This window comes from Jaculus jaculus, chromosome 15, assembly GCF_020740685.1.
Source record: "Jaculus jaculus isolate mJacJac1 chromosome 15, mJacJac1.mat.Y.cur, whole genome shotgun sequence".
NCBI classification, from domain to species: Eukaryota; Metazoa; Chordata; class Mammalia; order Rodentia; family Dipodidae; genus Jaculus; species Jaculus jaculus.
In genome coordinates, this window is record NC_059116.1 from 10,378,438 (window position 1) to 10,393,709 (window position 15,272).

At 37.4% G+C, this 15,272-nt stretch overlaps 1 protein-coding gene across 3 annotated transcripts in view; it reads left to right on the forward strand.

Moving 5' to 3' along the window:
• Positions 1-15,272, forward strand: part of Cdh7 (cadherin 7) — a 142,767-nt gene that overhangs the window by 103,786 nt on the left and 23,709 nt on the right. For all 3 annotated transcript variants that reach the window (XM_045135331.1, XM_004654809.2, XM_045135332.1), the window contains exons 7-8: positions 2,970-3,223; positions 14,984-15,120. In XM_045135331.1, the coding sequence (XP_044991266.1) occupies positions 2,970-3,223; positions 14,984-15,120 (391 nt within the window). The remainder of the gene's footprint in view (positions 1-2,969; positions 3,224-14,983; positions 15,121-15,272) is intronic.

The following is a 15,272-nucleotide window of genomic DNA, read 5'->3' on the forward strand; positions in this document are numbered from 1 at the left end:
ACTTGAACATATCCCTCTCCCATTACCTTCTTTTCCCCACCCCATCCTCCCCTCTATTGAATGCCTTGTTCTTCCAGATAACTGCTCTTCTATTTTGAAGTACATTTTTTTTTTTGCCTTCCTTCATTATCCATGTCAAAATATTGATGAGCTCAATATTGTGGAGGTGATGACAGCTGGTCTGAAGTCATGTTCTAAAGTCCATTAGGTCTCTCTGGCTCTTACATTCTTTCTGTTCTCCTGCCATGTTCCCTGAGCATTAGACATGTTAACGCCCTCTCTTTTATTAGCACGTAAGTCATAAGGAATGGGAGAACAAATGGGGGTTGTATTTAAACCGCTCATCTGTATTTAAGTTTTCTCAGAATACACATTTAGGACAATACAAATAGTTTTCTTAACAGTAATCCTACATAGATTTCAATGTCCAGATTCAGTTCCTTAGAAGATATTTATATCTGAAATAAACCACTTGAAAATACATATGCTGTACGTTCTGAGTGTTCTGAATTGAGTCCTCTTGGAAGGTTTTAGAAATTTCTACTTCTTAACCTTGGCTGTGAACTATTAGGCTGTATTCAATGTTATGTTATATACAACGACAACAAAACACAAAGAAAACAAATTGGCCTCATTAAAATGTCACTGAAGTTGGGAATAAGATACTACCTGTCACATTATCATATCAGCAATTGTGTATAAAACTTCAAGTATTGTTTTAATCTTATTTACTGTGCTAGAGCAATTCAATGAGGTTTGTTTTGTTTTGTTTTGTTTGTTTGTGGTCAAGAATAAAATATACCTGATTATATTTCTATCCCCATCTCCCACTACGGCCTTCAGGTTTTCTGAGTCAAAGGTACAGTTCAATGTTTTGGCTCTTGTGGACTAAATTATCCATGCTTTTAATATCTATTTTTGTTCTACTTCAGCAAGAACTTATTGAGCCTCATATATAGTAAGAAAAAATGGGTGCTTGGAATAATAGTAAAGAAAAACAGTCCAGGGGCATCTGCTAGATGGCTCTGTGCCCAAGAAACCATTCCAGAAAGTGCTGCCTGGAATAGACTCTGGAAACGCATTGCATGGATCAGGTTTATCTTTGTTCTAGACAGAGATGAGCCACAGAATGCCTTTATGACCCCATCTATCCACATGATGCACATGTATGTGTAAGTGTGCTATTTTAGCTAATGAAAATTGTATATATTTCTTACAGTACAGTATAGATTAAATATATAATATATTATACCATTTTATGTTTCTGTACCTAGATTTAAAGATGCATTTACGGGGCTGGAGAGATGCCCTAGCAGTTAAGACACTTGGCTGAGAAGCCAAAGGACCCAGATTTGATTTCCCAGGAACCATGTAAGCCAGATACACAGGTGGCACATGCATCTGGAGTTCTTTTGCAGCAGCTAGAGGCCCTTGCATGCCCATTCTGCCCATTATCTCTCCCTTTATTTGCATCTTTCTCTCTCTCATAAATAAATAGAAAAGCATGAAAATGTAAAAATGGATTTATGTTGATATCACATCTTTGGAGAAGGATCAAAACATGTGTATACCTAAGGGTGTGATCCCAGATGTACACATATGCTCAGTGGAGAATTTCCATTCTGACGATCAGAACTACTGGTTATACTCTTTGTTAAAAATTTCAACTAAGGGAAAAATAAAGAATATATATTTTTTAAAAGCTCCGTGTGGTGGCACATGTCTTTAATCCCAGCACTTAGGAGCCAGAGGTAGGAGGATCCCCATGAGTTCAAGGCCAACCTGAGACCACATACTGAATTCTAGGTAAGCCTGGGCTAGAGAGAAGCTCTAGATCAATCAATCAATCAATAAATAAATAAATAAACAACTACGGGGAATATACCTTACTTTTGATAAAACTTCTTTTGGGCTATTGGTCATTTTTTTAGTCTTCCTCTTTTGTAACATTTAGTGTTGAGCATCAGGGAGTTTTCCAGTGGTGAGATTGAAAACGATAAAAATGCTCTTATTCTCAGGAGCCTTTGGAGAAGGAGAAGCATGTTATTTTTCCAAAGCAGCTACATGTTTTATCTATAGCTTGTGTTTTTCCATAGATGGTACTTTCGTAATGAAGTATAACCCCTTTAAGGTCCCACATGAAGGTGACCCACTCACTTTCTTTGAAGAATCTTTTAATCCTCTTAGAAAATCAGGTACAAATTAATTATACTGCATTGTTAGTGTCAATCATCTCTTGTAAAGTTCTGAAACCTGCATGGCTTATTAATGGAGTGGTACTAATGACAGAAATGAATGGTGCTTCCTGGAGAGGAATCCGCTCTTGTCACAGAGTAGACGATTTCCCCTGACCCTGATGCTGCCTTTAGGGCATCTGAAAGTCTGGGGTTCCAGTGTACTCTCACAATGAATGGGAAACTAAATTTCCTTCCATGTTAATGCATATTCCTAAGCATTGTGGCTCAGTCATGTGGTTCAAAAAACATACACTGATGTCTGTTTGAAGGTGTTTTAATTTTTTTTTCTAGGTAGGGTCTCACTCTAGCCCACGCTGTCCTAGAATTCACTATGTAACCTCAGGGTGGCCTTGAACTCATGGCGATCTTCTTACCTCTGCCTCCTGAGTTCTGGGATTAAAGGTGTCTACCACCATGCCTGGCTGAAAATAATTTTTTAAATCGGATTAGGCATCTGTCAAATAGCACTCTGGTGACTTGCATCTTTGCAGACAACATATGGCTACAGACGGGATCCGTTTAGCTTAAAAGCACTGACCATGGCCCGGAGCCACAGGAGCAGCAGGGATGGGCTGGACATCGATGTTTACGACTTAGGAATCCTGAAGGATCCTGATGGGGCACCTCCATGTCAGCCTCCCTTCAGTCTTTACTGATGTTCATAAATGGATAGGATGTGCTTTGCTGACTCTCTCATTGCTCATTTAATTCCCCTAATGGCTTTTCTTACAGGAACTGGACTTCGAAGCCAAAACAAGTTACACTCTACGCATAGAGGCTGCAAATAAAGATGCTGACCCCCGCTTCCTCAGCTTGGGGCCGTTCAGTGACACGACCACCGTGAAGATAATTGTGGAAGATGTGGACGAGCCCCCCGTGTTTTCTTCACCTTTGTATCCCATGGAGGTGTCAGAAGCTACACAAGTTGGGAACATCATTGGCACTGTTGCAGCTCATGATCCGGATTCTTCTAACAGCCCTGTGAGGTAAGGGGGATGGATATCATGTCTCTCCTCTACCACAGGTCAAAGCTTTATGCCTATGCCCACATTGAAGTTTCTATGCTGTAGGAAGTAACATTCCATTTTCTGTCTGTGTGGATTTATAATAGAAGTGAGATAAGACCCGAGTCATTTAAGGCTTACTAAATATGTCACTTGATTATTCATGGCTGATATCAGGTAGAGATCCTTAGAGGAATTGCCAGGTTAGCCTGAAGGTGTAGCTTCTACTTACTCCCTTAGTTGTCCTGAGCCTCTGCCAAGGCACATGGTCTAGGAAGGAAGTAATGGGCTCCCTCTTGTAGGGAAAATACATACATTAGACAAAAAAAAAAAAAAAAAAAACAACTGGGAGTTATTTAAATTGATTGACGATTTATTACTTATTCATTATTAGTTAATTATTTAAACAATATTTTACACATTGGTACATATGGACAGTATGTGATTGTTTAATCTATTTTTTTCTGACTTTAAAAATTAAATAATATCTACTTACAAAGACTTTTGATGTTATTTTCAAGGGAGGGTCTCATTCTAGCCCAGACTGATGTAGAATTCACTATGCAGTCTCATGGTAGCCTTTAACTCTTCGTAATCCTCCTACCTCTGCCTCCCAAGTACTGGGATTAAAGGTGTGTACCACCGCGCTCTGCTAGCAAAGACTTTAATATATCAGGTTTATACTTATACCAGACACATTAGCATAACCAATCATCTCTTTAGATATAATACAATGATGATATGTAAGGAGTTCAAAATAACCCCATGTTCCATGCTGCTCTTTCTAAGTACATGTCCCAATCTAAGATCTGTAAGTGTGTCTATAGTTTGTGCACATGCACATGTATGTGCACATGCAAGTATGTGTGCAATTGATGATGAATGATTCAGCATATTTTAGAGTGAACAGTAATAAAATACAGACATTGCATCACTTAATTTGAATTTGTGATATACGTCATTCAATTGCAAGTGTAATTTTGATGCAGATTATAAGTAAAATTACATTGTTACATATTTAACTTGTTTTTTTTTGTTATTTTAAATTTCTGCTAACTCTGTGCATATGTAAAAAAAAAACATCGATTAGGGAAGAAAATGTTATGTCTTTTTCCCCTTAAGCAATAAAAAAATAATATTACTTTTTGGCTAGAAAGATTGCTCAGTGGGTAAGGTGCTTGCTTGCCTGCAAAGCCTAATCACCAGGGTTTGATTCCCTACTATCTACTTAAAGCCAGCTGAACAAAGTGGCCTATGCATCTGGAGTTCGTTTGCAGTGACTACAGGCCCTGGTACAATCGTTCTCTCTCTCTCATCTCTCTCTTTCATCATCTCCTCTCTCTCTCTCTCTCTCTCTCTCTCTCTCTCTCTCTCTCTCTCTCTCTCTCATTCTATCGGTGTCTCTCTCACAGTCTCTCTCTCTCCCTCCCTCTCTCTCTCTCTCTCTCTCTCTCTCTCTCTGTTTGCAGATAAATAACTAAATAAAATATCCCATTTATCCATCTGTTTGCCCTTTCATTTTCTTCTTTTTGCCCTTCCTGTTAATAAAAAAAAGACTGAAGAGATGTAAGAAATCATGCTCAAGTTTTCCCTTCTACACAAGAAATTAGACACTGCTTTATTCCTTATCTTTTCTACAGTTGTTTTGTATTTTATCTTGTCATAGCTTACTTTTCTATGGCATTTGTATACACATTTAGGCTTGCTGATCTGTACCCTCTTACTGGCAGTACTCCCCCTTCTACTTTCGTAGTATAGATGTTCTCCACCCTTCCCACAGTCTTTTTCATTGCCTCTTTTCCCCTCTCAAGGGACTCTTCCTACTTCCCTGATGCCTAACTACACTTATTCCCACATAAATAAAAATCTAGTATACACATGTGGGAGAGACTATGTGGCTTTTTGAGTCTGGACTACCTCACATAATATTTTCCAGTTCCATCCATTTCCTTGTAAATGTCAAATTTTCACTTTAGTTTATGGCTGAATAAAATTCTTCTTTGTTATCCACAGCATTTTTTTCTATCCAGTCCTCAGTTGATTGACGTATAGACTGATTCCATTTCCTTGTTATCCTACATCAAGTAGCGATAAACATGGATTTGCAAGTATGACTTTGTCAGGTATTTTCCAAGATTTGCATACTGCGTGGTGTGGCAGTTCGGTTTTAGGTTTTAAAGAAACCTCTGTGTAATTTCCATCGTGGCTGTGGCAGTTACCCTCCACCAAAAGTGAATTTGCTCTGTGTCTCCCTGATGGTAGCCACTTTGTCTGGTATGAAATGAAATCTCAAAGTGGTTTTAACTTGGATATCCCTGACAGTTAAAGACCTGAACTTTTTAAAACTACTGATTGGTTATTTGCATTTCTTCTTGTGAGAACTATGCTAATTGGTGGATGGTTATCCTCTATATTTTCTATATTGTGATTATTAACTAAATACAACTGTCATTAGAATAATTATACACTGCAAACACAGCAAATGGAAGCAACCTTTAACCTTCCACCATATCCATTGTCAGAAATAGCACCCTATCGTAAACACTATACCATCCACCCAATCTTCTTAATTTGGACAAATGACTTTAGGTGACTTTTTTTTTAATTTGAGGTAGTGTCTCACTCTAGCTCAGGCTGACATGGAATTCACTATGTAGTCCCAAGCTGGCCTCGACCTCACAGCAATCCTATTACCTTGGCCTCCAGAGTCCTAGGATTAAAGGCATATGCCATCAAGCCCAGCATGGAGAGAGACAGACAGAGAGAAAGAGGCAGAGAGACAGACAGAGAATGAGACCAGAGCCTCCAGCCACTGACATGAAACTCCAGATGCATGTAGTACTTTGTGCACCTTGCTTTAGGTGAGTACTGGGGAATCGAGCTCAGGTTGTTAGGCTTTTCAAAAGTCTTAACTACTGAGCAATCTCTCCAGCCAGAATTTTGGTTTTTAAAAGCATTCCATATCTTGAGAGAACACTTAATCCTCCGCTCTCAAGAAAAGCCGCAGTCGTAACACCTAAGGCATAGATCAGTCACTTAAGGCAGGATGACTTCTGCTTAAGTCAGGGTAGAAACGGAGATGTTTCACAGAGGTTTCGTTTTGTTTCACTTTAGTTATTCTCAGTGCCTTAACAGTTCTATTGAAGCATTCTGAGAAGCTACTGAAGTTATTTTTCATTGTGTTTATTTATTTGCACCTGTGTGTGGGTTTGTGTATAGGTCCCAGGGTCGTGCATTGCCCCTGAATTCCATCCAGCTTGTTGCTTTAGGAATGTCTGGTGAATCGAGCTTGTGTCAGCAGACTTCATAAGCAAGCACGTTTAAGTGCCGAGCCATCTCCCAGTCTCAAGTTTTTATATGGCCTTGTTTGAAAATGACTAACAGTAGTGCTATGGACTAATTTAAGGAAAAGGAGGTTCAGGTTGAAAGTCTCCTGTGTTAGAGAATGGTAAGGTAAGTTCCTGTTCTCTAGGGGAAAGAAAAATGGCAAAGAATGGCCTGTTTCATTTTTGAAGTCAAGATTTCTGTGGCCCCTACCAGCAAAAAGTACTCAAAAGAGAACCATCTTTAACCTTGTTTTTGTATTCTTAAAGTAATTAAGATGACCAGAAAGTGAAGATAAGCATATATTTTTCTCACAGAGATCGATTTTGTTTATAGCAAAATAAACTATTTCCTTTTCTTGTACAAGTAAACATTGCTGTGAACTTTATAGGATTAATTTCTTAACTCATGGTTAATACTACTATAATTCAAACTTTTTTTTTATTTTACCCTATTTTCATAAGATTAACAAAATTTTTCATGGCCTATATTCCTTTGTTCTGGATGTAGCTTTCATGTATTTCCTCTCTCCTCTTCATGCACAATATTCTTTAAGAGACCAGTCCCCACATTTTATACTGCACTATGTGCTTACTTTTACAAATTCACTGGAGACCCATTGTTTCTCAAGTTGCTATTTGTTGCATAGCCTTAGAGCTATCACTTGATTTTGTATGTTCCCCATTGGGCCATCAAAGAGAAAAGCCAGCTTTGATTCACACTTTATTATAGGTTTTGTGATTCATTGATTTATTTAATGAGACACATGACAAACATTAGCAATTATCACTATTATGCATTATGACTTTTGAGTATTGTTTTCTTATCTTTTCATCACAAGGTCTATAAAGTTAGTGTAAAAAGGCTTTTTAAAATATATATTCATATTGGCCGCTTATATTGAAGATTATTTTGTGCTCACAAATATTGCAATATACAGAAAATAGTACAGTGGTTGGCTTAATGTAAATGTACTATCGCTCACCATTCAGGTACTATTAGTCTGTAAACCCTCCTTCAACTTAAGATGATGGTAAGGAAATAGTAAAGTCTTATGAGGTTCTAGAGGAGCTGTATCCCCTATTATTTACAAAGCCAAGATTTTTATTGATTTATTTGCAAGGGGGAGAGAGAGAGAGAGAGAGAGAGAGAGAGAGAGAGAGAGAGAGAGAGAGAAACAGAATAGAAAAAATAGTGTAAAGAGGAGAAGAGGAGATAAAGAAATACCAGTGCCTTTTGTCAGTGAAGACAAACTCTAAACATATGTGCCATTTTGTGCATCTGGCTTTATGTAGGTGTGAAGAACTCAGTCCACACAGTCAGGTTTTGCAAGCAGGTACCTTTAACTTCTTTCCAGCCCTCTCCTGATTTCTGCTGGAACGTGGAGTCAGCAATCATGATCCCCTTGGTTCTTTGCCTTCACAATTGCTGTTGTTCTTTGAGAAATAGAAAAGCAGTGCTTGTTTAATTATAATTGTTTAAAATTGGCATGGAGTCATAGAATTGGAACACAGTGCAGTCAATTGCATAATTCATTTTGAATTTGTTGGCATTCATTATAAAATGATATTGAAGTCTAGCATCAGACTTTTATGTTTGCAAAATTTATTATTACATGGGTTGAACTGTAGGAAGAGAGAGAGAGCTACTTTTTTTTTTTTTTCTAGTAAGGAAAATTAAGATCTTACCTGCAAATATAGCCTTCCCACTTTTTTATTCACCACAAGCTTTTTGAGTCTTCTGAACTGCATGTGCCTTTTCCTTCAAAGAAAACTTGGGTAATACATCAGTCTAGTAACTTTGGCATTTTGACTATGTACACATATGTTTTAGGTGAGAAGATTACCTGACTCAATATCTGTGTGATTGTTACATAACATACGTAACATACCATTAAATAACACTGGTGGGAAGTGTTATATGGTATTATGGCTTGCCTATCTCCCAGATAGAGACTACAAGACCAATACCCATTCCTCAGGTCAGCCTTGGCAGGCTGATCAATGGCTCAATAAGCATTTATTAAGAAGCTGGTCTGTGTGAGTCTCTGGGGAAAATGCTCATTGGAAACAAAAATGAATAAAACATTTTCTCCAAGCTCTGGGAACTTAAAATCTGGATAAAGTAACAAGGTCCTATAAAAGCTAAACAATACAAAGAAAAATACAATGGTAGTGCTATAACATCGAAAATGGTGAGATAAATCAGAGAGCTTCCCTGAGTTCACTAGACAAGAGACTTTATTGAGAGGAGTGATAGCATAAACAAGGCTGGAAGGATGGAAGAATTTGGACAAGCAAAGAAAATATAATGCCAAGTATGTCTATGTTTTATTTAGCTATGTCCTAAAAGCATACTCTTATGAAGTCACCTGATTCACTTCTGTAGGCTACAGAACAAACCTAAGGACTCTAATGTGACAAACCAGCTGTGAGGGAAAATAGATATTATAACATTACATGTGAAACTGGCTTTATGAAAAAAGAAATAAGCAATGTTTTCAGGATTTCTCACAATTTCAATTTAGACCTATATTTTTATGTTTATGTTTAAAGAAGCTTGGGTCATAATTGCCTGCAGGTAATTTTGGCATTTCTAATATTATATAACCTTGGATAAAAGGCATTTCTCAAAGTAGTGTCAGGAATGGTATGCTGTAGTGTAGCTGGTTTGAACACATTTGGAATCTTTGAATAATTTAGGGTGTATTTTTGAGTAAGTATATGCATGCATATATATTTGTGTGAATTATTCTAAATAATTTATGAATATCCAATTTTTGATATACATGTAGTGAATTTGTAGAAGCAGAAAAATAACATTTTCAATAACACTGGTTAATTTGACAAATAGCAAAAATCAATTCTGAAAGAAATATATGGATGGCACTATATTTGAAAAAAGTGGCTCATTTGAACATAATTGTGACTAAAATATAAAAAGAAAATATAAGATATTGTTTTCTTAGACTAGTGACTTACTATTAAAAGATTATTTTTAAAACATGTTAAGTACAAAATGATAATTCAAGCCTTAAAAAAAACATTTTGCATTACATTGTTTTAGAATTAGCAAAGACTTCTAAAATAGCTTTTTGGAAATCTTCAGAAAAAAAAGAATTATTGAAAATTATGTTTCCTCATTTGTCTGCCATGGTAGTTTCCACTCATAAAATAGGAACTTAAACATCAAATTGCCAAAAGAATACACATACCTTTGGTTTTGTTTAATTGAGGGAGAATTATACACGAGGGTGATGGAATAGTGAGCTCATACTTATTTATCTTCTATTGTCCTGTTGGCTTTTCTAAATTGCATTCAATAGAACTTGGCCATGGTTAATTGAAAGAAAAATGGTACTTATTGAAATAAATGAGCAAAGCTCACAAAGAAGTGTTGAATAGCCAGTTTAAAGAAAATAAATAATTATACCTTATAAAGTGAGAAACAGGAACAAACCATCTCTTTGGACTACAGCAACTGGGTTGGATCAGCGCCCATCATTTTCTTGAGACTACCCTTCCCTTCCTTTTAAGAATCATGTCTCCTGAGGAGCCTTTTGGCTTTTCTTGGTATATGAGCTTTCCACCACCCAGAATGTTCTGGGTGCCTTGTCAAAGCTAAAGAAAACTGAGTTGCTATCCTCAGAAGAGAGGAAAGAGGGTCTACTCTGTGTTATCATTATAGAAATCAGTCATTTATTTTGAAGAAATTCATTAAATAATAGGAAGAAAGGTGTAAGTTGTTTTTTTTTTTTAATTTACTTATTTGAAAGAGAGGAAAAACAAAACGGATGAGAAGGGAGAGAGAGAGAGAGAGAGAGAGCCTGGGCATACCAGTGCAAATGAACTCCATATACATGCAGCACTTGATGTGGTTACTGGGGAATCGAACCCCCCCCAACCCCCGGCCAGCAGCAGAGTTTTGCAAGCAAATGGCTTTGACCACTGAGCCATCTCCACTGTCTGACCAGCATTTTTTAAAAAATATGATAAATAAGTGTGCCTGTAGTCATAGATTAGTGTGTCCCTATGATATTGGCGTGATCTATGTCAAATCTGTATAATGAATTATTCCCAAGTTCATGTCCTCTCATACTCTGCTTTGTGAAACTCAGTTGTTTCTCTACAAACTTAGCCATGCTGAGTGATCACATTCTCCTGTGCCATTTTTGGAGTACCAATGACATGCTGATGCTAATCTACCCGACTACTGCAAACATTCTGTTTGGAACTTGCCAATCAGTAGCTGGTGCTGTACGAATGCTAGCTGGGGCAATGAAAAATGGTATTTTGGTTGATCTCAGTAGTATATCTTAAAGCATCAGGGATAATGAAAGGCTTTTATTCAGAATTCATTTTTGCAACAGATGTGCAGAGCACTTAAGATGCCCAGATGTGTCAGATGTTTCCCAAACCTCTTATTTAGCTGTGGAAGAGATCTTACAAAAGATCTCATAAAACTGTGCAGTATAAAATTTGGAGATGGAGAATAATTGTTTAGGATCATCATGTTGGAGATGAAGAATGAGAAAATACAAATCAAGAGTGAAAGGCTGTGGTTCATAGAGTTTGTGACAAGTTTATGCCTAAAATCTTTGCCTTTTTCCTTGCAGTATGGTTTCTTGTGGGGCAATAAAAGCAGAAATTCCATGGATCATTCATATCTATATCTCTATCTATCTATCTATCTATCTATCTATCTATCTATCTATCTATATATATAGAGAGAGAGAGAGAGAGAGCAGGATTTCTGAAATGGTACACCTGCTGACATAATAAGAAAAACTTGTCACCCTAATCCTAATAGCTTGCTTTCATAGGACCCAGGGACTCAAATAAGTCAGAAGAGTGATGCAGGATTACTGACTAATGGCACAAAATGTGTATATTCTCCTTTACCACACAATAGATAGCTCCATTTGATGGAGGAGGTGGCTGGGAGGAAAAGGATGCGGAATCGTAGTGCAGGACTTAGCTCAGTTGAAAAATTTATTGATAAACATTCACTGTACTTATGGAATGGTTTCTGGACTTTTCATAATAATTTTTATGACATAGGTGAAATTGTTAAGAACAAGAAAAATCAAATATCAAGTGTACTATCAAATGCCTCTCATTGTTTTGTTTTCATTCTTTTTTATTGTAATATGGGGGCAGGATTTCAGGTGACTATGTAGCCCTGGCTGGTCAGGAAATTTTATTCCCTTTGCCTTCCCTGCCAGTGTTCTGGGACTACAAATGTGCATCACCAATTTCTGCTTACTTCTTCTTTGTATCAAAGTTCTGCCCACTTCTGCCACATTACTTTCTACTGGCCTCCCCATATGCACAGACACACAGCATAAGGCTGCATCTACAAGAAGGGTGCACAAATACATTTTTCCCCCAATCTGGACACATGACTGACTCTAACAAAACTGATATTGTCCTAACGAAAATTTAGGTAGGTAGAATATTAGATATTAAAACAGAGGTCTCATCCACACATGACCTTGTATATTTATTAGGAAATAGATACGATATTGTGCTTTAAACATTCAATATATTTTCAAAATGAACAAGTTCAGAAGGAATGTAGTTTCTTTTGGGAATAGCTGATAAATCCCCTTTGGGATATATTATGGATGAATGCAAGCATAGAGGACAGGTTGTGAAAAATTTCAGAAACTTGTTTGAGAGGAGATGATTCAACATGAAGCTCTCTGTGTAGTAAACAGGCAAGGCAGGATAAGGAAGCTTAGCTGTTCCTCCCGGAGAATATGAAAGCCATCTCTCTGACCACCCCGACATATATGGAAGGGGGCCAAACTCTTCAGGGTGCCAGTTTGCAGAATTTGTCGAAACCATCTTGAGTCCACCCATTAATAACATTGTCAGAGTTGTAGTGATGTCAACCTTGTCTCCTCTCTCAGGAGGAATGTTCCAATACCCCAATTCCATTTCTGCCTCACATCAAATAGACAACTGTGTTCCTTGGCCTTACACTCAGAGCTGCAGTTGACATGCTGTTTCTTCTCTTTTGTTTTGTTTTGCTTTCTAGGTTGTAAGGCACTACTATGGTAACTTGCTCACTTTCTCCTAAACATTGATAATTTAGGTGCTGATAAGTAGTCATGAAATGTATGAGTGAATAAAGAGAAGGATAAGGAAATCATAATAACTTAAATTACCAAATATATACTTACACTTTCTTATAATGCACACCCATGTTTTTGTACCATATAGTGATATCTAATGGAGATTATAGCTTCTTAAAGATATAAATAATATACAAGTGAGTCTGAAAAGATTATAATTCATAAATGACATATATTTGAATAATTGAAACTTTAGTTTCCAAGACTTCTTCAAAAAGGAGAGTTCTGGTTTATATCCAGATTCTGTTTTTTCCAAAATAATTTTTTTGAGTCATTTGCAAGCAGGGAGGAAGGGAAGGAGGGAGAGAATAAGTCAGAAATGGAATGGGGCACACCACTCACAGCAGAGCCTCTTGACACTGCACATGAGCTCCAAATGAACGTGCCACTTTGTGCATCTGGTTTCACATGGGTATTGGGGAATTGAACCAGAGCCTTCAGTGTTTACAAGCAAGTGCCTTTAACCACTGAGAAATCTCTCCAGCCCTAGATTCCAAAAGTATTAGTATGTTGCTCATATGGTGAATAATGACAGATGTCATTATATTAAACAAATTCTCATTTTACGTATCCTTTTTTCTTATTCTACAATATGCGAGACTGTCAGGAATGCAGTTAAATATTTCAGGTATTGGCTTTTACCCACGGAGTGAGTAAAGGACTAATATAAGCAGATGGATGTCAAATTCATGGCCTTTTTGCTTTCAAGAATCTAAAAGCCAAAGGACATGCTATACTTGAATGAAAGTAAATTAATGAAGCTTATTATTATTTACAATGAACATACACCAGTAGAAAATAAACAAGGTCTGGGGAAGTGGGATCAGCAATTACAGGCACTTGAGCTCAAAGCCTGCAGCCTGTGTCCATTGCCCTAGCACCTGCTTAAGACCAGAAGCAATTTGGCTCCTATATCTGGAGTTTGTTTGCATTGGTAAGAAACCCTAATGACCACCCACCTTGTGCATGTGCTAATCAATAAATATGTGATTGATTTCTTTTAAGCATGAACAAGATTTCTTTAAAGAGACAAGGGACAAATAAACAATTATAAAATAAGTAAATGGGGGTTAGGAAGATTGCTCAGTGGTTAGAAGGGCATACTTTTGAAGCTTGCCATGTTTTCCAGACCCATATACAGCCCAATATACAATGTGGGGCAGGAGTTCATTTGCAGAGGCAAGAGGCCCTGGCATGCACTTTCTGTCTCTCTGTCTCTCTCTTCTTTCTTTCAAAATAAATAAATAAAATATTTTTAATATAAGTAAATACATAAGAGAATCGAGAAGTCTGTTTGACCAGGGATTTGCTGAGAGCGCTTATAATAGAGAGGGAGAGGGAGAGGCAGCAAGCATCCCTCATGCAGCTCTGCGTGCACCAGGGTAGCTGACTCCTGGGCTCTTGGGCTTCTGATTCTGCCTCCCATCCCATAGGCATGATGGGATGACAGGCTCCATCTCCCAACTTTGTGTGGCTTCCAGGGACCTGGACTCTGGTGCCGTTGCCTGCACAGTGATGATTTTAATCTCTGAGCTAGCTCCACTTTTAGAATATCCAAAAGTCAACATGATTTTAGAAGTTTTATGTTCTACCATGTCTTTGCAAAGCAAGTCAAAACCTTTGATTGAGGATCCAAATAAAAAGAGCCTAACCATGGGTTGGTGCTGCCAAAACGAAAGATGACCATACGTATGCAAAAGGGACACGATGTCTATTTGTGTTTGATTTTAGAGAGATCTAAAGAAAAAGCTAGTGCCTACTGTAAATAATAATAGTGCCTCTGAAGCAACAATGGCATATTAAAAAGTCTCAGTTAATAACTGTACTTATGCTTATTTTTAAAAATACTGGCATTCAAACAAAGACATTACTAATGTGGGGTAATACTGTACAAACAGCTATATTTATGGAAGTTTTTTTAAAAAATATTTGTATTTACTTATTTATTTGGCAGAGAAAGAGGGAGAGAGGGAATGTACACACCAGGGCTTCCAGCCACTGCAAACAAACACTCCAGATATGTGTGCCCCCTTGTGCATCTGGCTAACATGGGTCCTGGGGAATCAAACCTGGGTCCTTTGGTTTTGTAGGCAAATGTCTTAACTGCTGAGCCATCCCTCCCTCCCATTATGGAAGTTTTAAGCATCGTGTAATATCTGCTACTAACCTGAGTCACCGTGAAGTCAGTATGATTTGGTTGCGATATATGCAATTAATGAAAACAATGAGAAAGATAACCAACATTGAATGCTAAACATTTTCTTTTAATTTTCACTCAGATATTCAATTGACAGAAACACAGATTTGGAGAGATATTTCAATATTGATGCCAATAGTGGGGTTATTACAACTGCCAAATCATTGGACCGAGAGACCAATGCCATTCACAACATCACAGTCCTTGCCATGGAGAGCCGTAAGTTGTGAGGTTGAAAATGGGGCTGGAATGGAGAAGGGTGAGAGTGCAAAATGGGTTTTGATGATGTGAGAAATTAGTGTGACTTGTAATATTTACATAATTCAATTGAACAAGAATATGAAAATGCAAAATCACCTAGGACATATATT